At 36.3% G+C, this 21,721-nt stretch overlaps 1 protein-coding gene across 3 annotated transcripts in view; it reads left to right on the forward strand.

Annotated features, from left to right (window-relative positions):
* The first annotated feature begins 161 nt into the window (after positions 1 to 161).
* Slik (Sterile20-like kinase) overlaps positions 162 to 21,721 on the forward strand; it is a 37,390-nt gene continuing 15,830 nt past the window's right edge. The window contains exons 1-12 of one of the 3 annotated variants that reach the window (XM_072304105.1): positions 162 to 580; positions 3,250 to 3,615; positions 4,898 to 5,062; positions 5,805 to 6,003; positions 7,531 to 7,661; positions 8,564 to 8,782; positions 9,092 to 9,196; positions 15,502 to 15,589; positions 16,168 to 16,319; positions 17,448 to 18,339; positions 19,992 to 20,257; positions 20,990 to 21,143. In XM_072304105.1, the coding sequence (XP_072160206.1) occupies positions 3,457 to 3,615; positions 4,898 to 5,062; positions 5,805 to 6,003; positions 7,531 to 7,661; positions 8,564 to 8,782; positions 9,092 to 9,196; positions 15,502 to 15,589; positions 16,168 to 16,319; positions 17,448 to 18,339; positions 19,992 to 20,257; positions 20,990 to 21,143 (2,530 nt within the window). In that variant the 5' untranslated portion in view covers positions 162 to 580; positions 3,250 to 3,456. The other 2 variants (XM_019045315.2, XM_019045323.2) reach the window with 2 other exon arrangements.

The following is a 21,721-nucleotide window of genomic DNA, read 5'->3' on the forward strand; positions in this document are numbered from 1 at the left end:
TCCTATTATCACCTCCTACCATAATCTAACCTCAATCAAAACAAAACATTTTGCAAGTTTGCAACCTTAGACTTTGCAAAGTACTGAATCGTTGTTGGGTGGGTCGTGGGTCCGCTCCGACACAGAAAAATTAGGTGGGGATCAGAACGAATGAAAGTCCAATATTGAGTAAAACATTGAAAGTTAAAAAATTATGGTTTGAAATCATGTATAATTTTAAAGTTAATCTAGCATTATGAGGTGAAAAATTGAAAGGTTTTCGAAGATCAATGCTCAGTTGTATGTAACAATCTTTTTACATAGTTGGTAACTGTAAAAATCAAGTTTGCCTGTTATAAATGCTGTTTTTTCCCCGTCGATTTTATGTACTTTTCCAAGAATCGTCCTAATTTCCTTTCCGAAGTCAAATGAACAGCGATATACTTATCCAGCCTTCACTAAAGATTGGTTTTCTCCTTTTCATTTACGACGATTCTTGACCACAAATCCTTAAAATCCCACCAATGTCCACTTGTTCATCTTCACTTGCTGACGTCATTTCAACTTGAGCGTGGTGCCTACTGTCACGGGGACCATGAAGGTAGGTAGGGTTTCGACGGCGAGAGGAACTTCGATGGATCTCGCAAAATGGAAATGAGATCTTGCCCAGAATCTTTGTCGTGATAATATCCTCCAATTTGTTTATCTAACATGTGCGTGTATTTATATCAGTGGGTTTGTAAGTGCTTTCCAACTGCAGGAGCTATCACCGACAAGTAAGTACGCCGATATGCGTGTCGCAATCTTTTCCCAATCGAACCTACAAGATAGAGATACTCGCCGTGATTGGCATTCTTCGAAAGAAATTACGCCCAAGGCACATAGCCCATCCCTTAATTTTAAGGCCAAGTAGTTCGCGTAATGATAATCAGCTATCAGTTCCCCCTAATCTTCGGTGGTTTTCGTGATCCCAGCCCTGATTTGGGTGTTTTCCCTGTATTATCACAATGATCTCTCATCATGTGCAGGTGTTATTTTCGTTTAGTTATCCTCCAACTGGAGAAGGTTACATGAGCATCATATCACTTTAAAACCTGGAGTTCCCCTGAAATATCCTGCAATTTCAAGTTCGCTTGAAGAATCACATTAGATGGCCTTTTTACTTTCCATCTCCACCCGATAATTAATTAGTATTATTTTAACTTGCCTAGTTTTGGACACGCTGTGGTCATGGCCGGTCCAGTGTTTGTTTTGATTTTGAAAGGTAGGAAATGCTGATATGAACATTCATCTTGCAGATTACATACCCTTAATATTTTTCGGGTTTTTCTCATCTCCCATTTACTAAATTTAAACCCTTCCAATCATCAGGTATTTTATCTCTTAAAGTTGTGAACAGCTATCAATTCTATCATAGCGTAGCTCATTGCCCTAACTAGTGCTTTTTTTGTTGTACTTTCGTAGCTGAATCAAAGTAGGTTAACCATATTCACCCTAGTGCACTTAAAATTTCAATCTGAGTGGCAATGATGCTCACCAATGTACATTATGATGAACCCATCCGGGTAATCAATCCCTCTTGCAAGTTTGTGAAGCCGTATAGGTGTTACTTATAGGTTAATAGGGTCACACTCCGAGTATCTCCATTCAAGTTTTCCCTGGCTTAATTTCCTCCTCAAGAAAACCTATTCTCAATTAACTTTATCCATTTTGATTCACGAGTGTTCTAAGGAAAGCTGAGAGGTTTATATGCAAGCTCCAAATTTGTTTGCCTTACAAATTCTGTGGTGCTCTCATTTTTTTGTGTACCATTTAAGTAGTAGGTTATGTATTCTAAGCAACTCCTAAAACCTCAACCTTTAAATTTGGATTGCCTTGCCAAGTACTTAAATTTTATTTTTTGTAATATATGATGTGGTCCAGCATCTCTCCGTATACTGAACTTTTCATTAGCATTAAAAATCCTAATGCTCATATGTGTTACTACTTGGCCGTCATTCTTATTACCTGATGGTACACTCAAAATTTTATATTTTTTTTTGAAAGGTTATCAATTGGTGGGGATACCAATTAGGAAACTCTGAAACGTATACGGAGATTGTAGTGTTTTCAAAATTTCTGGCCTCATTTTGTGTTTTGGAAGAAGAAGCCAACATGATATTTCCTTAAAATTTGTTTTGGATTATTTTCTCTTTAAATTTTTTTCTAGAGAATAGCTTGTCCTCTTATTGATTTGCAAAAGTGCAATCCTATTTTCTTTTCTGGTTGCATCCCAGTTTTGGTATCATCTTAGTCTTTTCAAATAGTTTGTGTCTGCACATCCATTGCCTGTAAAGCCAGAATGCCTACAGGTCTATTTTTAGATTAAACTTCTGTATCTTACATGCGTTTGATGGCTTTTTTTCGGTTTTGGTTTGATGGTTTAAATCATTACAAGCGCCATTTATGCTTGGATGCTATGTTGTGGAACATCACATTATTGTTTTAATATTTTTTTCTTTAAACTTTTGCACATACTTTCATGTCAATCCTAAGAATTAATGTAGATAGCAGAAGAAATGTTAAGTTAGTAAGATTTTCCAGTGATCTCATCCATTAGTTTTTCTGTAAAAAATGAGAAATGTTTAAGAAATCTGGCAACCTAGTGCCAAAGCACCCATAGAATATGTCATACTTTGGCCGGAGTGTGACGAAAGAATCACACTCAAACAGTCAATCCTCAAAAAGTCCTTATTTTAGCTGTTGTATTTTTCTGTTCTCTGAAGCACTAACTTAATTTAGGTAATTCCTCTCATGGAAACTGGAACCTATGAGCAAACTCTGTATTGTTTTTTCTCTGTAACATGATTATTTCAAATATCAATGGATGTGAATGGTAAAAAGAACCAAATCCAAGAGATAGTTTTCTGAAAAGAGGTTTTTCAGAATGAAGTCCTACCCACTTGCTCCAACTCAGCAATTTTCATCCTTATTGGGCTGCAGATAATTTTTCCCCCATTATCTGCCAAATCATGAGTGAGTGTTCTCAAATTTGTCATATCTAACCATCTGGAAACAACCAAATACTTGAGAAAATGCCTCGTAATTTATTCAGATAGCCTATAAATGGCCCGGAGATTCTCTACATTTTTTCTAGGTACCTCACAAAATTCTACCCTTTGTCCATGAACTTTTCTTGTCACCTTGTGGGTGTTCCTCAAGGCCCTGTGACTTCTTTAGAAAGTTTCTCTATCAAATCAGTAATCAGCTGTTTTTTTTTCCATTTTTCAGGAAATTCCTTGTCTCGCGCCAACTGTAATGCCTTCTTATTGGGCTCCTCTGTAGGCCAAAACAATGTCTTCCCTGACAACAGTGCAGAGTTGTTTAGTTCTCGGGTGTCTTAATGAACTGTTATGTCTTCCGCGATAAGATGGGTTAACTCCCTCAGTCGCAAGCAATTATCAAAAACTCAAAGTGCGTTCTAGTTTATTTTGAAAAATGTCATTTTTAAGTGGCTTGAAGAAAGTGCTTCATCTCGGGAGCAATGAGGCGAAGAAGAAAAAAGTGTTCAACAATATCCGCATGGACTGCGATCCAGAGGAATTTTGGGAAATGATCGGTGAGCTCGGTGATGGAGCCTTCGGAAAAGTTTACAAGGTACGTGTGGATGATGTTTTCACGGCTCAGCTTAGCGTTTAAGATCACAGCGCTTGCTTGCTGATTTGGAGCCTGTCTGTGAAAAAATTTGGATTGCAGGGTTGCCACAGTCAAGGAATCCCAAAAAAAGTCAGGACCAATTTTAGTGAGGACGAAAATTGATCAGAGAATTTTATAAGGAAATAGAGAGTAATGCTTTATCTTTTTTAAGAAATGAATAAATTTGTTTATTTTACTTCACTACGCATAGCACAGAATATTATTTAATATGAGAAAGCGGTAAATTACAAAAAAACAAAACAGCTCACCATCCTCTAAGAAAACTTGTATTGGTTGGGGAAAACAAAGGTAAAGAGAGCAAAAAAATTAAAAATCTCATTGCTCAAATACCAGCAATTATCATTTTAGATACGTACTTTGTCGGTGATGATGTCGTAGTGGGTGTGAACAGCCCATGCACAAAGATTCACAAGGGTTTGTCGCCATTGTGAAGCTCATGGTCTTGAATGTTCATTAACATACTGACTGCCTGTAAGCAAAGAGAGCCGTAAGTGCGAAAATGAAGTATTGAGACAATGGGCTCAGTAGCTTCTTCAGAGCGGAAGTTTAGGGATTTGTGTCAATATTCTGCAGAAAATATAGGAATCGCATGGTAAACAAACTCTTTTTCAGGCTAAAAATTGGCAGGAAAGGGAGGAATTCTACTTTAAAGCTCTTGTTTTCATTGGTTCTCTGGAGGAATAATGCTAGTTCCGGCTGTCTTGTCTGAAACTACAACATTTTTTGCGCACTTGCGGCTTTCTCTTTGTCTCATTTTCTTAAAAATAAGATGAATTTTGCTATTTTAGTTATTTCAGTGATTTCATCTATAAGAGATCAAACGACTTTTGAAGGAAACTCGATTTCGAAAATTTGACAGTTGCGGCTCTCTTCACCATCAGGAAAGCTGAGGGAAGGGTGTGGCGTTTGTTTCTTAGTCTGAAACTTTGTTTTGACCCATCATATGTCAGTGCGGTTTCATGAGATCCTGGTCCTGCCGAGACTATAGTTGGACTTCATTCTGCTATTAGGAACTACAATTTCTGGCTCATCCGTAAAAACATGTATGTGCTTAAGAAACTGATTTGAACATACGTTGTTTCTGAACCGAGCCAGAGAATGTAGTTCCCAATCGTAATATTAAGTCCAGTTCCCCTGGGGGGTTATGCTAACCGACAGTAACGTTTTCATCGCTCCTTTTTTCTCTGTCTTTTGAATTTTCACCTTATACTTTGTTCTTCAGGCCCAGCATCGGACAACCAAGCAGCTGGCGGCTGCTAAAATGTGTGCTATAGAAGGCGAAGATGACCTGTCAGATTTCATGATCGAAATCGATATTCTCTCAGAATGCAAACATGACAACATAGTGCAACTTTATGAAGCATTTTTCCTAACCGGGAAGCTATGGGTATGCAAGAATTTTACTCCTCTTCTTTTTCTTTGTAAAGTTCTTTTTCTGACAGTATCTGAATGTTGAATAAAACCATAGGACCCAAAACTTAGGGTACAATAGGACTTTATTTTGAAATTAAGAATGATAATTTCTGGCTCATCTATAAGAACACTTTAGTGGAAAATTACTTACGTTGTTTCTAAACAGAGCCAATAATTGTAGTTCCTAATTGCAAAATGTAGTCTAATAGATCACTAAACAAGGTAGGAAATTAAGCATAGTGGCACATGTTTTCTCAAAAAAATTTATTGTAAAGTTGACCATACGGAAAGATCTCAATCTTAATTCATCAGTGAGAAATAACTGTGGGAAGTTAACATTATAAACAGTAAATTCAATCTTTCTGCTTGAGGATAAACTGTAGTTAAGGTAGGCCTACTTAATTAGGCATCGAACTCAACCTAAAGGTTGGGCAAAGAACAAGAGGTTGGTTTCATGCGCATTTCTCTCCTCATCTGATACAAGGTATTTTTAACTTTGTCAAAAATAAAGTTAGTGCACAGAGAAATTCTGCCATCATAACAATTACTAAAATTACTCTAGTCCTCGATTTGACTGGAGTAGACTCCGGTTTTTTCTGTTAGCAGGAAGTGTAAATTGAAGTAGTAGAAGGTGCAGTATTTCTTTAATGGATTCTTGCACATGTGTAGCATTTAACTGTGGGAAAATAATTGTGTCTGCTTTGGCTCTGTTGCAGATGTTAATCGAATACTGTGATGGAGGTGCCTTAGATTCTATTATGGTCGAGTTAGAGAAACCTTTGACAGAACCACAAATAGCGTATGTCTGCAAGGAAATGTGTAAAGCACTAACGTTTTTACACGCCAACAAGGTGATTCATCGTGACTTGAAGGCTGGCAATGTTCTACTTACAATGGATGCAGGCGTCAAGATCGGTGAGTATTTCTTTGCAAGGTCAAAAATCAAAGGTGAAATCATTCGACTCAAGACAAATGCGCCAGTGCTTAGGTATTTTAGGGAGTGAATCAAAATTGAATTAGTCTCGCGCAGAAAAATATTGTAAGCTCATGGTTTTGTTTCATCTCTGTCTTCATCATTTTATTAAGTTACAGTGAGGCATTTTATTAAGTTATATTTAGACAGGGGATGCATTATCCTAAAACTTTTTATGATTTCTCCTTATACTTCTTCAAAAAATCACCTATCTCCCTGGGCATTTTTACCCTTGGCAAGTATTTGTATGAAAATGTACTCCTGCAAGCATTTCTTTTTCCTGTTTGGCTACGTCGTCAGTGCCTGCCAAAAATTTCGTTTCGAATAGGTCCCATTTTTCAAAATGAGGTGACTCCTTCTTTAAGGGCTACAAAAAAGTTGAAAAAATTCTTATTAGCTTAAGTGGTTCACTCTGTAATCTCAAAAAATTGATTGAACAAAAATGGATGCCACTGACCCATTGATTCAAATACCAAGGGTGAATCAAAAGTTTAATCCTCCATTTCTTCGCACCTGAAATTAGGATTCAAGTCTTATGAAGTGTTATCTTATCTGCCTCTTAGAATTAATGGAGACTTGGTTGTATCTTTCAATTACCTCTCAATCGTATACAGCCGATGCCAAGTTTACTTTTTTTCAATTTCTTGGACGCTGTGAAGTCATTGGCGTATGATTTTCACCATTCAGTTTTACTCTATCTTGAGCATTAGCTATTACAAGATAAATTGTAGAGCCTCTCTTTACGAGTTATTCATTTATGATGCAAAGGTGCTAATCAGGTATTGTTCAATACTTGACATTCCTTGATTTTTTGCCTCCTTGCATCAATTAATTTTTGATCAGACGTGATCAGAATTTTGAAATAAAAAAAAAAGACTGTTATAGTGAAGGAATAATCTCAGTCATTCAAGAATGACGTCACGTCAAAATCTTATCTCTAATTTGAGAGTGTTCAAAAAAAAGGAAGAATTATTAATTTAATAAGTGCATGTGGATGAAAAAAAAAAATTGCATGACAGCGTCACACTTTAATCTGTCACAACTAACCTCTTTTCAAATTTTAGATCTCTAGAATCTAACGTCGGAAGCCTGATAATTTTGCCTAATGATTTCCAACGGTCTGGAAAACCTGGAAACAGGTACTACAGTCGCAAAGACAAGGTCAATGATTTTGAGTGAACAACTGCATAAGTGACAAATGGCACATAATTGTTCGGGGAAATTAAAGATGCTTTTAGATGGTTCAAAAGCTATTTTGCTTGTGAGTTCTGAAGAAAATGTATCTAATTTTGTAATGGACAGGGTTGCTGGCAGTCTGGGAAACTGGGAAAAGTCAGGGAATTTCTAACATATCTGCTAATCACTAAAACTTATCACTGATCTTCAAACTGGACCCTTACGGCCATTTTTAAGGACTGTCGTCTTATAACCTGCCACTGAATACATTTTACATTTGCCAATGATTTCAGCCGACTTTGGAGTGTCAGCAAAGAACAAGTTGACGCTGCAAAAACATGATACATTCATTGGAACACCGTACTGGATGGCCCCTGAGGTCGTGCTGTGTGAAACGTTTAGAGATAACCCCTATAATTTTAAGGTAAGTGATGGAAATTGAAACCTTCCAATGCAGCCATAACTTTTTTTAAGAGACCTAAATGATCAGAAAACCACATCAATGCATCAATTTGCTGATAATTTGATTTATTAAAGTTCAGTTTGATTAGTGTATTTCTTCAGAAATGTTGAGTCTTACCTGAATTTTCGATCCACAACAATAGGGAATTGCCAGAAGCAGACCAGAAGATAAGGTTTTCACGGGAAAAACCTCATAAATGTAGAATATTCAATGGCAGAACTAATAATTTTCAAAATTTTCAACAATTTAATTATTTACATTTTTTGAAATTTTCTTTTTATCTGTGAAAAAATTGAATTTTTTCAGGAAAACGTTTGCTTTAATTTATGAGTCTAATAAATTTTGGTCAAAAATGGCGAAAGGTCAATTTTATGAATTCCCAAGCGAAGGCTGGGAACTTTCTTCACTTCTGAAGCACATGATTGCGTAATTTGAAAAATCTATGATCAAGGTGAAAGTTGATGAAATTACCTTTCTCCCGATCACTTTCTATCCGGTTCTCAGTAGACGATAGCTATTTCGATGATATTAATCATCATCATCAGGTCTTCGACTTCGGTAAACACTAACAGTTACATCTTATATTGTTAAAATTTACTAAAATTTACTAAGATTTACTAAAATTTACTATAAAACACTTTAAAAACTCGTGGGTGCACCCGTCGCGAACGCGTTTGCGACGGGTAGTGACGATAGAAAGTGATCGGGAGAAAGGTAATTTCATCAACATAATGCAGCCCGATAAAAATAAGTTCAACTTTAAATTAAAGGTGAAAGTTATTTTTTTAGTCAGAATCCATTGTTCATATTTGCTCTCAGTATGTACTGATATAATCTTAATTGAGTTTATTTTTTCATTGTAGGTGGACATTTGGTCTTTAGGAATTACTCTGATAGAATTTGCTCAAATGGAACCCCCGAACCATGAAATGTCGCCGATGCGTGTTTTGCTCAAAATTCAAAAGTCTGATCCACCAAAGCTAGACCAGCCGTCGAAGTGGTCAAAAGATTTCAATGATTTCATTTCAAAAGCACTGATCAAAGATCCTAGTCAACGTCCCACAGCGGATGATTTATTGAAGGTAAGTCAAGACTCATCAGTCTTAAAAAGATTAACATTATTTATTCGTGAGCTTATACAGAAAAAAGGGCATTGCACTGAAAAAGCCTTCGAAGTAAGTCATTGAGAGTGTTACATTGAGAATATCACAAACATTTGTTGTTCATTAATGTCATCTTTGTCATTATTTCAAATTATATCTCTTCAACCATCCAGCATATCTTCAGTTGTCAGGGAATTCCACGATCTAAATTTTTTGACAACCTTGCTCAAATGTTCCATTAAAATACATTACTTTACTGAAAAACTCGGTCAACTTTATCTGTTGCAGCACTCATTTATAAGCAAAAATCTAGACTCTAAACCAATTCGAGATTTGCTGCTCGAGTACAAAGCGGAAGTCGTCGAAGAGGAAGTTGTAGACGACGAGACAGATGTAAGTCAAATTTTTATTCTCTTCTTCATGAAAATAACCTTATGTCTCTCACCTTTAATATCTGGATCAGGCACCTTTTTATTTTGTGTTATTGGCCCAATTCAACATTTAATCCAAATTTTTCACTCAATAGGAAAAGAATCCCACGATAGGAAGCCTGGAATTCATCCTCTAAAAAGAAATAAGTTTACAATTGACATTGGTTAAATGGCAAAAATACAAATGACGTCATTTGTATGAGCTGAATTCCATATGAACTGTGTTAAAAACGCTTCGAGGGCCAACGAACAATACCGTGTGACTGACAATTTTGGCTGAAATAAGTTAGCAACTTTGCCGCATTCTACAGTAAATACGCAAGCTGATGTTTCCAGTTTTTCCAGTTCTGTAGGGAAGCGCTTCAGTGACGCTGCAATGAGTGAAAAAATTGCAAATTATACAGGGTGTCTGCTGTACGAATAAAATACGGATACACTGAAAAATCACGGATTTTGGAAAGTACAAAAAAGGTATGGATTTTCCGTGAGAAGGTCCAGAAATTCGACATTTTTGTGACGAACTCAAGTTGCCTTGGGGGTACGTGATTTCCTAACATAATCCATTCATTAAGTTCCCGGTTCGATTCCTCATATTTCTGGTGTGTTCCTTTGTCATTTCTTCATTCATCACTTTCCCAATTGGAATACAGTTAAAAATAATGGTGACGTAAGGAAAAAATAAGGGAAAGGCAAGGATGATGCAAAGATTTTTGAGGATCGCCAAAAAAGGAATTTTCGGGAAAGTAAGGAAAAAGCAAGGAAAATGTACTGAAAAAGCAAGGAATTTTGATGACAGGGCACCAGTAGACACCCTGTTACATAAAAGGCAAAGTTATCTCTTCATTCTGAAAAATCGTCAGTTTGCAGATTGGTCATATTGTTCGTTAGCCATCGACTCGTTTATATTTTGTTCAGGAGTCGATTTCCAAATTTCCCGGCGTGTGAATTGTTTTCAACGTAAGATCTTGAAAAGGATACATGTGATGTTTTCCTCTAGTTCAGACCTTCTCTAGTGGCCAATCGCAATTGAAAGAATTTGGATCATCATCGTGTTTTTTGCACCATTTTATGAAAAAATAGGAAGTTATTTCGTATACTTGAATTTTAGATGATAAAGATGTGTAGAAAGTAATACTTGCCAAAAATTTGCAAAACTGTATGGCCATCGCCATTCAGTGAAGTATTTATCAGATTTCGCAGGACTGACCAATTGGTCCATTAAATCAGAATCTGAAAATTCGAATCAGTTTGAAACTCTTGAAGGGACCGGGAGGTCGATCAGTTAAAAGGAGGTTCGTTAAATCAAAGTCTTACTGTAAATAAAAAAAAAACGAATTCCTCATCCGTAATGCTTTCATTTCGTATAGGAAAGAAAAGATCTCCTGGCAGCCATTTTTGAAATCTGAGAGGTGGAGGTCTTCAAAAAAGATTTTCCTCTACGATTTTCTACGTATCTGTTTCCGAGCATTCGGTTATTCTTGTTCTTTTCTGCTCTCTCTTCTCTTTTACTAACTCCTTTACGAGAAGAATTTCAATGTTTGGATTTACTGCTTCCTTTCGTTGTGTATACTTTTACCTCACTCCAGCTTATTCAACTAAAACCATCTCTGTCCGGGCAAGTAGGCGCTTTCTAGCCCCTTCAGATCAGCACCTCCCTATGTACAGCATCTTGTGTGAGCTATCGTCAATCCACATCACATGCCGTATGACCCAGATTCAATTCCTCCTGAATGTACGGCACACCACAGGTGCTTTCTGTGCCTGTCTCAAACTCCTGCTTTGTTATATATCAAGCATTATACCACCAATAGACTGATTCAGTGGCTAGAGGTGTCGTCAGCTAAGTTGACGGTTGTTCACTTTCGGTTTGCAAGCGCCGACGACGAATTTCGACCTCTGCATGAAGAGGCGTTCGCTACTATCCACCTTGAAAACATCTTTCTGATGATCGTATCGTAAAAAAACTGCTCATCAGTTATGATTCGCGACTTTTATGTGGTCGTGATTTCTGTGTGGCTAAAAATTAAAGTGTTACAAGGTTGGAAAGTATAAAGAAACTTTTCTAAGCTTGTGTTCTTGCTTCTGCGAGAGTCGAATGCTTTCATGTGGATGTTTGTGATGTGAAAACGCTTGCAAACCGAAAGTAAACAACCGTCTACTTAGCTGACCTCTATGTCATTTGATCGATTGATGTTTTTGCTGGGTCAATTTTAAACGAAAACGTAACGTCAATCTCAAAAAGTTCAACCATCTGATTGACGGTTTTAATTTTAATGCACTTTCAAACTGCAGCAAAATTAATCAAAATTCAAACGGGCCAGTTAGATTTTGATAATTTTATCGCAAAGTATCATATAACTTAGCCACTTAATCAGTCTGTTACAGGGAAGCTCAATGGGTTTCCTGATCATTTAGATTAATCTGAGCCAGGTAAAGCTGAGAAAAAAATAATAGGGCAGTTAAGTCAATTTTTTTTATTGTGTCATTTGAAAGCACTGAGTGAATAAAGCTTACAGTTTTCTCCAAACTGTCCTTGATGACAGCGACCGGAAGACTTGAAAAAGACATAGTTGAACACGTACAGATCATTTCTTTGTTTAAGTTTTCGGCTCCTGCAATTTTAGCCTTTTTTTAAACATTTGGTCAGCTTATAATAGTCAAATTTGTCTGGATATTGTTGTTTAGAAAATGATGATACCTTGCAACCTAATTTTCACAGACTCACAGATGTTTTCTACAAGATAGGAATTGTAAAGGGAAAATTTCTATTCCAACTTTCCCGAGTGTTGATATCCCTTTTCCTCGTCACTTAATGCAGGAAGAATTTCGAGATTTTTAATAAAAACCACCGAGATTCTCATTTATGACTACACATTTTCAGTTAACATTTTAGCTGAATCAACTTTTCCCAGCTTGATTTTGAACAGACGACTGATTTCAATTTCTATGGTTCCTTAACTGGAAAACTTTAAAAGTTAAGTATTAAAGTAAAATAGATCAAAATACCAAATGTATCTAAATAAGATTGATAATCTTTAATTTAAAAAAATATATAAAAATGTAGAGCTTTAAATTTAGATTTTGAGTAAAATTATTTTAACATTTAATTAAAACCAAATTAAACCAAATAATTTGGTTTGTTACCTTTGGTTGTTACTTTGCAACTTTGAATCCGTGCAGATTTTTTAAATAGATTTTGCCGATCTGTAAAACTTAACTACCTAAACACAGTCCTGTAACTATTCAAGCTCTGAAGTAAAAAAAAAATCAGACCCAGGAGATGGGATCTCTCACATTCCATTTCCTTTGATGAATGCTGAGTACTTCTATAGTCACAATGGACTTGGGTTGGTGTTATGATAACCTGAACAATGCCAACTATCTGTGTTGAATGGTTTGTAATCTTTGCAACTATCCTGTGCTCTCTGGAATAAACATGAAATGATTGACACCATGATCTACCACCATTGGAAGCATAGCATAGTAAAAGCAATCATTTTCTGACAAGGGCTCCTATCCAATTCTTTTGTGCCGATCAAGCGAAAATTTATTTTTTTGCTCTAAAGGATTACTTCGCTTTGCCTGACTAACGTTACAAACTTCCGACTTATGCTTGTGCAATACTCTTTTTTTTTTTTGATTCTTGTCTTTCGGTGTTAGTAAGAGAAAATATCTTGGCTTGGTTCCATGCTTTCTTTTAGCGAGCGGTTAGGAAAATGAAAAAGAATAGGGAACAGTATCAGCGAATCGGTAAGTTTCTCTTAAGTTCCCTGTCCTTGCTTGACCCTGCGGCTATCATATTTCCTGAAAATGGACCACTAGACAGACTAAGAAATTAAGCACTGTGACTTTATTTCTCACATTTTCGATATGTTTAGTGTAAAAAAAAACAAAAAAAAAAACCTGTTTTCTTTCTCACCGAAATTTTACACTAAACGTATCGAAAATGTGAGGTTTTGAGTTCACATAATTTAGATTTAAATTTTGCGGTAACAAATTTCATGCTCTGCCAAGTGGCCTATTGCAGTGAAAAAGCAGGCATGCCCGACTCCGTGCCATTACAAAGTAGATCACTAGACAGGGTAAGGATGAAAAAATTACAAATCGAGAGTATCTCGTCTGCATTTTGTACCATCTTTGGCAAGAAACTACTTAAATGTTTCAGTCCACATTGAAAAAGATAAATTTAAACCTCTGGATCCAAAATAAGAGATCCGAGCAGGGGTGCAAAAAGTTCTGAGCCATCCCTTTTATCGAAACGGCATTCCCGTTTTAAAGACATCTTTTCCCTAAAAATTGTCCACGCTATCGCCTTTTTTTTTGTCTTTAATGCACGCAACACCAACCCCACTCAAATTGCTCTGTAAAAAGATGCGAAATTCACCAAACGTTTTTCTTGTGAGTAGTCTTGTGATCATGATGTATGACAGAAATTTCTGCAACTTAGAGCCCAAGTGAGCCAAATAAAAAGTAATCACGGCTTAAAGCTTGGGTCGACTTTTGTCTCAACAAGCTGGATATTTGAATCGACGGACATAGAGAATGAAAATTTCTCAGGTCGAGCTAAATTGTGAAACTTACAATGTTCCCATCATATTCTCTGAAAATACCTCCAACTTAAAGAGCAAGCAAGTCTCATGGTGCTCAATTTACTTACTTCGTCCAATGATCTACTTTGGTGCCACCCCTCTCCCGTGTGTAAAAATTAATATTTTTGTGTAGCTTGAATTTTTGTTTATTTTTTTGTTTCTCCTTATGTGTGTAAATTCTTTGTTTGGATTTAGTTTGGTTTATTGTTTCCATCATAGGATCTGATCTGGGTTTTTTTGCTAAGTAGTGTGTTGTAACCACAGAGATGGTCTTAGAACCGCCACTACTAGTAGAAAAAATGTATCGACTTTTTTCCGGTAGCAGTAATGACAATGAAAAGACTAATGTTTTAACGAATGCTACAATTGATAATAGCAGTTGGGTGCCATGCTGCAATCATACGCCAACAGTGTATAATGCATGATTCTGAAGATTAGTCAGACTGTAAACAATTGCTTGCTTGGTTTTCATCGTGTCCAATCTAAAAGTAATTATCAAGTGTTGAGACCTTTTGATTGATCAAGTGATTTACTATTGGCCAGTGTCTCGAAAGTATTTCCTCCAACTTTTTAAAGAGTTGATTTTCAAGTTCTTGGTTGTTTTTTGTTTTGGTAAATGTTATTTTTGCCTTTATGATTGAATACAATTACTCCTATTACTCACTTGAAGTCTGGTGTGCTGGAGTTACTTAATTTTTCCCACGTTGTGGTGAAGTTCCGTTTGCTTTTGTTATTTTCCTACTTTAACTTCCTTTATTGTTATTGTTCAAATTTTTAGACAAGTTTTAACAGCAAGAACTCCTCTCCCTATTTGAATTGATGAATGAAAAGAAGGGAATATCATTTGCTGAAGAAATGCTCGTTTTAAAAAAGCTTGCATGATTGTCACAGCAAATGGCTCGATTACCTCTTAAGTTTCTGGAATTTGTGTCAGATGTGTTTGCAGTTGTTAACTTTGCACGTTATGCGCAGTCGACTGATCAACCAGTCTTTGATAGCTATTAAATCACAGTAATTTATCTATCTCGAAGCAGAAAGTAATTACCTGCGAACTTATCTGACGTCAGTTGTACTTAGTAGGTGTAATTGTCGTTTGTCCTGTCCTCTCTTTTCGTGTAGAGGTGTTTTTTTTTTTTTCTTATTTTTTAAGAGCCGTCAAAATATCTCTTTTAATTTTACTGCGTTTATTTGTTTATATATCAATCAAAAATTTCTCACTAATGATCTATTTCCAAAATTATTTTGTTTTGTTGTCATTAAATTTTAGTTCCATACGTAATTGAGCCTATATTTAGCAGTGTAAAGTTTAACATCAATTTTAATAGTGTGTACCAAGACACTTCTCAAACTACTGCACATCCCATGTGAAATTGATCACTTAAATCGCATACAAGCGCTGCGTTGAAATCCATTAAATTAGCTGAAGGAGCTCGCGCTTGTTAGACCCAAGGAATATTAAAATGGAACTCACATAGTTGTAATCTAGCAATTTTGTTCTGTGATATTAAGAATTTTGAATAATTCAAAACACATGCAATTAAAAAAAAAACAACTGAAAATCATGCTTTAGGAAGGAAAAAAAGGTCAGGACTCTGTTTTATTATTATCGAATTAACGGTAGGTCATTTCACAAGAGCTCACCCTGTTAATTATATGTGCCATTCCGATTTGATTCCAGGAGCACCGCATGTCTCAACTAGCTCCCCTGGATTTGGACAATGGCGAAGATGACACTGTGTCAGTTCGCAGTGATCAAGATCTTAAAGGTGAGTTCAAAATTTGGAATCTATTTTTTAGAATGAATGAAGAGTTTTTATTTTTGGTGCATTACCAGTTGTTGAATGTAACAGTGTACCATAGAAAATGGTGTTCACTTGTTCAGTTGAACGTTAAAGAGTTGACTTAAGGTAGCGAGTTGTGAAGGCAGATTTAATTAAAAATCAGGACCGTTTAGAAAATGACGATTCATGCTCTCTGATTATCCTAATCATGTTCAAGCTGTGTTTCTTCTCGAAGCCATCAGATTAAAGCTTCGTCTGTCAAAGATTCTTGCAACATCGCTTCAAGTCATTTGCATGAAGAAGTATCTTTTTATTTTGCAAACAATGCGCTGGCATGGAAAGTCAATCAATGGCAATTATAGGTTTGCGCTTCAAATTTGCTGATAATATTCACTTTAAACAGCCCAATTGAGGTTACCCTACCAATAAATTTTCAGTTTTTCACCCCCTAATTTAGAAAGGATCGTATCTTCGGAAGGAAGATTAACATTTCAACCAGTCTCTGATAATTTCTCATACAAGTTTAATTTTTCATCGGATGCAACAATTTTTGTTTCTATTAGATGACACTGATGCCGGAGATGCGAAGAAGAATGCGGAAGTTGAAGAGATGGACAGGAGAAAATCAAAGCTTATCGAAGAAGCGAATGCTAAATTGTCTAATGAAGAAACTACTAATAATTCTTCAGCAGCCAAATCTGCCGACAGGAAACCGGTGAGTCTCATTACTGTTCATCTTTTGGGTTCACTTGCTCTCTGCTACCTTGGATAAAATGATGGGTGTAGACAGATTCCAAAGATTAATTATCGTCTATGTTCCTAATGATAGAGAACTTATCTAGATCTTGTATTTCAATGCGGACCAAAGATTCAGTCTTACTGAGCATAAATTGTTCAGGGATGATGAGGATTAAGCGTACTTAGAGACTCTTCAGCTTGTGTTAAACCACTTTATTTTCCATGTTTGTTTTCTTTGTTCCTCTGTCTTCTGAATTATTTCAGTCAACAACTTAAGGTGATTAGACACATGCCATTTTTTGTGTCAGAGCAACGTGCGATATATCGCATCGATCCGTTCCATAATTTCTGCTACTTGCCATTTTTTTCAGTTTTTGAGATCGCACTTCTTTTGTCATGAGTCCAAAGAATTCATGTACCAAATTGGACAAAGAAATTCAAAGTAATAAAGGCGTAGTTTTTTTAGAGGAAAAATATAGCATTCGAGTGCAGTTTCGATATCAGTATGGAATGCGATATTTTTCTTCTATAAAAACCTTGCCTTTATTACATTGAATTCCTTTGTCAAATTAGGTACATTAATTCTTTAGATTCATGACAACAGAAGTGCAATCTCAAAATTCGAAAAAAATGACAAGTAGCTGAAATTATGGAATGAATCGATGCGATATATCGCACGTCGCTCTGACACAAAAAATGGCGTCCACCAAATCACCTTAATACATTAACCATTTTGGTACTCTTAGCTATCATTAGCTGTACTTAAAAAACTACACTGCAAGCAAACAAAACAAAAGTTATAAGTATGAAAAGGATCTCCTGCTGTTGGTAGCGTATTGATAAAGCCAAAGAAAGTCACTATGTAACCACTCAAATTTATTACTTGATGAAGGTCTCATTTCAAAATTTTGGGTTTTGAATTTTTGTCTGATAATTAAAGAATCAGTACAATGTTAAGAACTATTATTCCACAAACGGAGGGAAAGGAAATTATTTTGATGTAAACGGATTGTGAAATTTTCCCAAAACCACTTGTTATGATTTTTATGTGAGTTTTTTTATCAAAGTGTGCAGCTTTTCAACCATTCATCTATCTTGTTTCCAGGTATCTAAGAAATCAGAAGGGAATGAAAAAAGGTTTTCTCGGGATAAAGGGCCCGCCCCACCACCGCCCCCAGTGGCGGTCGCCAAAATAGATGAAACTGAAACACCAGCCAAATCCGAAGAAAAATCCTCGAAAGACCAATCTTCCAACAATACCGAGACTGAATCAACGTCTAGCAAACTGAGTTCATCACCAGAGTCGCAAAAAGCAAAGCAAGGCGCGGAGGAAAAATCCAAAGACGCGAAAGATAAAGCGAAAGAAAGTCCGAGAGAGAAACTCAGCAAAACGTCGAGTCAATTGAATATTAATGAAGAAAAACCCAGTGTTAATGAAAAAAAGAGCTCAGAGAACAAATTATCTAAACCAGAGAAAGATATTGAGAAGAAAAAATTAGTTGACGAGAGTAAAAAGCCCAGCAAGGAGGAGCTTAAACCAGAAATTGAAACGGAGAAACATGATGCTGTACCTGCCACTACATCTGTCCCACCAGTTCCACCTGTCGTTCCACCTGTCTCTACACCTGTCACACCAGTCCCACCTGTCACGAATGTGACATCTGCGACGCCGATACCGATCAAGTCATCAGACATGAATGGCGTAATCAGCTCGGCGGTAGAAATCAAAGAGGAGTACGCTCCACCAACGAGGAAACGGAGCTCGTCGATTTCGAATCGCAACCAACGGAGAGCGACCCCGCCATCACTGGACAGTGTTCTGATGCAAACAGAAGGTCAGTCATGGAAGAACAAAGAGCAGCCACAAATTCATAATGTACCTGTTAAGCTACTAAACGATGAGCATTGCGTTGCCGAGACCAACTTTATTCCAAGTGATAACGAGTCAACATCGGCATATGGGAAAGATAGAGTTGTTGATGGTGTTACTTTAGTGGGTGAGTCTACTATTCAATGCTTCCTTTCCTTAATCATGATAAATATTACATAGTCATGGAGCACTCATCTGTTTTTTATCAGTGTAATCCGCATCAAGTTATATTTTCAAAGTGTTCTTCAGCACTGCGACAAGGTGCAGTTGAGCAAAAATGCAGATATTTAAAGCCATGGGCTCATGTTTAGAAAGTAGATTTACCTACAGTCTTAAAATTTCTCAAATGTCCGTGAATTCTTAGTATTTTGAAGTCTTTGAATGCATGTAATTCACGGGAAGAGAGTATTGTTAGAATTATCACAGCACAACAAATTTCGGGTTTTGGTTTGTCCTTTGAACCAAACCAATTTTTTACGATTCCTAGGTGCTAAAGAAGTCCTAAAATGGCCATATTAACTTCAGGAAAATTGGCTGGTCAGTTTGGGTCACGTTTTTAGGGTTCTATCTCTTTTTTTCGTGATTCCAAGGAAAATGGTCGAAAAAATCACTTTTTAAGGGCGGAGCTAACAAACTGCTGTTTCACAGGATTAAATCAAGTTTAGGAACTATTGATATATGTTTTCTAGAAGTAAATTTTACGCTCTTTTCAATGAGCATAACAGTTCTTTTCTCAGATACTCAAGAAAATTTTATGTCCTTTCCGCTGGTTTTTTTGTTTCTTTTTGTGAAATGAACCGCTGAGGAGATATTTGCAAAATTCTAATCGTGGGTTTCCTCAATTTTGAAAAATTCAAAATGGCGGCGCCCTGAGCACCAGCCAATTTCCCTGAAGTTAATATGGCCATTTTCGGGCTTCTTTAGCACCTAGAAATCGTAAAAAATTGGTTAAGTTCAAAGGACAGAACCAATGTTGACCGGTGTTATTAGACGTAAAATTTTAATAAAATGAAAATACCAATCAGTAAATTACATAAAATATACATTTTATTATTACATTAAATTTAATAAGTTCATTTCTATATCCTTTAAATTGATAGTATATCAATAATTCTTGAAATTCGAATTTCGGGCCCAATTCTCAAGAAATTCAGTCAGAATGCAAATTTATTCAATCAGAGTTCTCTATCTATGCCGCCTCATTGCAACCTATGCTTTGATTGGTCTCTTGTGCATCAAGTGCGCTTCCGTAGATGGTATTAATAAGTATGAAAGCGGCGTTGAAAAGTTTAAGATTTATCTTTATGAAATATCGCCATGATCAATTTTCTGCAGTTAATTTTCCTAAGGTGGAATGTTAAACGGTGAAGTATCACAGTACTGCTCCAAATTATCAGAGGAATGTTTCTTTTTTTATGAAAGTCTTCAATAATCTAACTCCTAAGTCCGAAGAAGCTGGCTAAAGTCCTTAAAATATTCATAATTTATATGCACACTTCACTTAATGAAAAATAACATCTCTGAAAGTCCGGCTGTTATTTTGGCTGCCTGACCTTTAAATGTGTCACTTTGATTTCGCAAGCCCAAGCCTTTTCTCTCCTTATATTTGGAGAATTGTTGACTTTTTCTCCAATTTCTAGTTGTTTTTTAAATAAAGTATTTCTCAAACAATCTAGAAGGTTAAACAAATTTATAGTCAGAAAATTAATTAAGTTTCCAATTTACAGCTAGTTATTCTTTCTCCTCCTTTGAATGCTCATTTTTCTCTCTGTGTTTCAGACGTTGACACTGCGTCAACGACATGTGTTTCAATCAAAGGTGCACGAGAGGAGGCTGATGGTGAGGAGATGAATTCGTCATCAAACTGGTTGCGGCTGCATAGCTCAGAGGCGCTCGAGTCAAACATAACTGTCGTGACAACGACTCACCCACCTGCCATCCTGACGCATCCAGCAACCAGCACACCCTCTAGACAACAGCCAAACAGAGCCGCAACTCCCAATAGTCAAGTTATAATTGTATCAAACGAACTCAACAAAACACAGGTAAAGATGATGTAACGGGTCTTTTGCGCTTATGAGACTCAGCAAACTGACTACATTACTTGTTGGAAAAAAGGAATTTAAATCTTTGTAACACATCAGAAATTTTCAGAATATACCCCTTAACACCTCTTTAATGCTTAAAAGTTTGTAAAACACTATTTTGAGAGTCAAAGTAAGTAAGTCACTTTTGAGTCTCTTGTCACGCAGACCATTTTTTTTGTTGTTGAGCATGATAGTTGAATAATTTAACAGTTGCAGGATGTCTACGGTCAGTGAAAATCTGAAAATGTATGGCACCATGATGTCAGCAGAAAAATCAATCGTAGATCAGGAAATTCTTAGTGCACTGAACATTTTTCAACTATATGTAGTTTAGCATGTCCAAAAGTGATACATTTGATTCGATTAATTTGATATGTTGGTCCGTAAAATCAAAGGCGTGTCAATATTCAGGAAATTTTATTCTAAATTTCAGGAAAATGCTTGATGAACTTCTAGTAGACACCCTTAGTTAATTTTATTTTATTTCAAGAAGTGTTCTGCAGAAGAACGTTTTACCAATTTCATTGATGAGGTCTATATACAGTCCCTTTTTTTTTTTATTTTATTTTTGTTGAAAATTACTTTATTCCAACATGCTGTCTCCATGACTGATGATCTGCTTTATTCATGTCATGTACCTATTTGAGGAAAACTAGTATTTACAACTGAGTCCGCTGATGTGATTTGCAGGTGGACGATGCTGCAACAGACGATGACATCACTGTTGTGAGCCGCTTACAAGCTGGCGAATCGCCAGCTGAAATGAGTCATGTTTCTGTCATTACAGTGGGTGAAAACACTACTCCTCAGAGGAGGATACAGGACAACTCGTTTTGGACTTCTGGTAAGCTTTCACAGTATGTCTCTAGACCGCGATATAGTCAAAGAGTAGGATCATTAGCAGGCAGGATGAACATCAGGCACACAAATGAATCATTCATCCTCAAAAAGATTTACACGCCAAAAATGAAAGTACAAGAATAACAGTGGCCCGTTTAAAATCTCTAAAACATGAATAGATTAATTAATTGCTCACAGTATTGAAGCAAAGCTGTAAAACGGATACATAGATTAATACAGTTAGTTTAGATCAATACTGTTTCTACTGTATTTGAGGAAAGTTCAAATTTTCCACAAAAAAATGGGGTAACTAGTCCTAAAATTAAACATTACTCTGAAAGGAAAAAATGCTTGATCCTGATCCGGCAAATGTCTGGCGTTTTAGAACTCTTCACACCTCTGGAATCTATAATTATGTTATATGAATAGTGTGTCTACTCAGTGAAAAAAAACATTTGTTTGAATTTCTAACCTGTGAAAAGCAGCTAGCTCTTCAATTTTACAAATATGCATTTTTTCCAAGTCAAATTGAGGGGCTTGGAAGATGAGCAGTTTCTGGATAAATTGAGTAATTAATGATTT

This window comes from Bemisia tabaci, chromosome 9, assembly GCF_918797505.1.
Source record: "Bemisia tabaci chromosome 9, PGI_BMITA_v3".
Classification (NCBI taxonomy): domain Eukaryota; kingdom Metazoa; phylum Arthropoda; class Insecta; order Hemiptera; family Aleyrodidae; genus Bemisia; species Bemisia tabaci.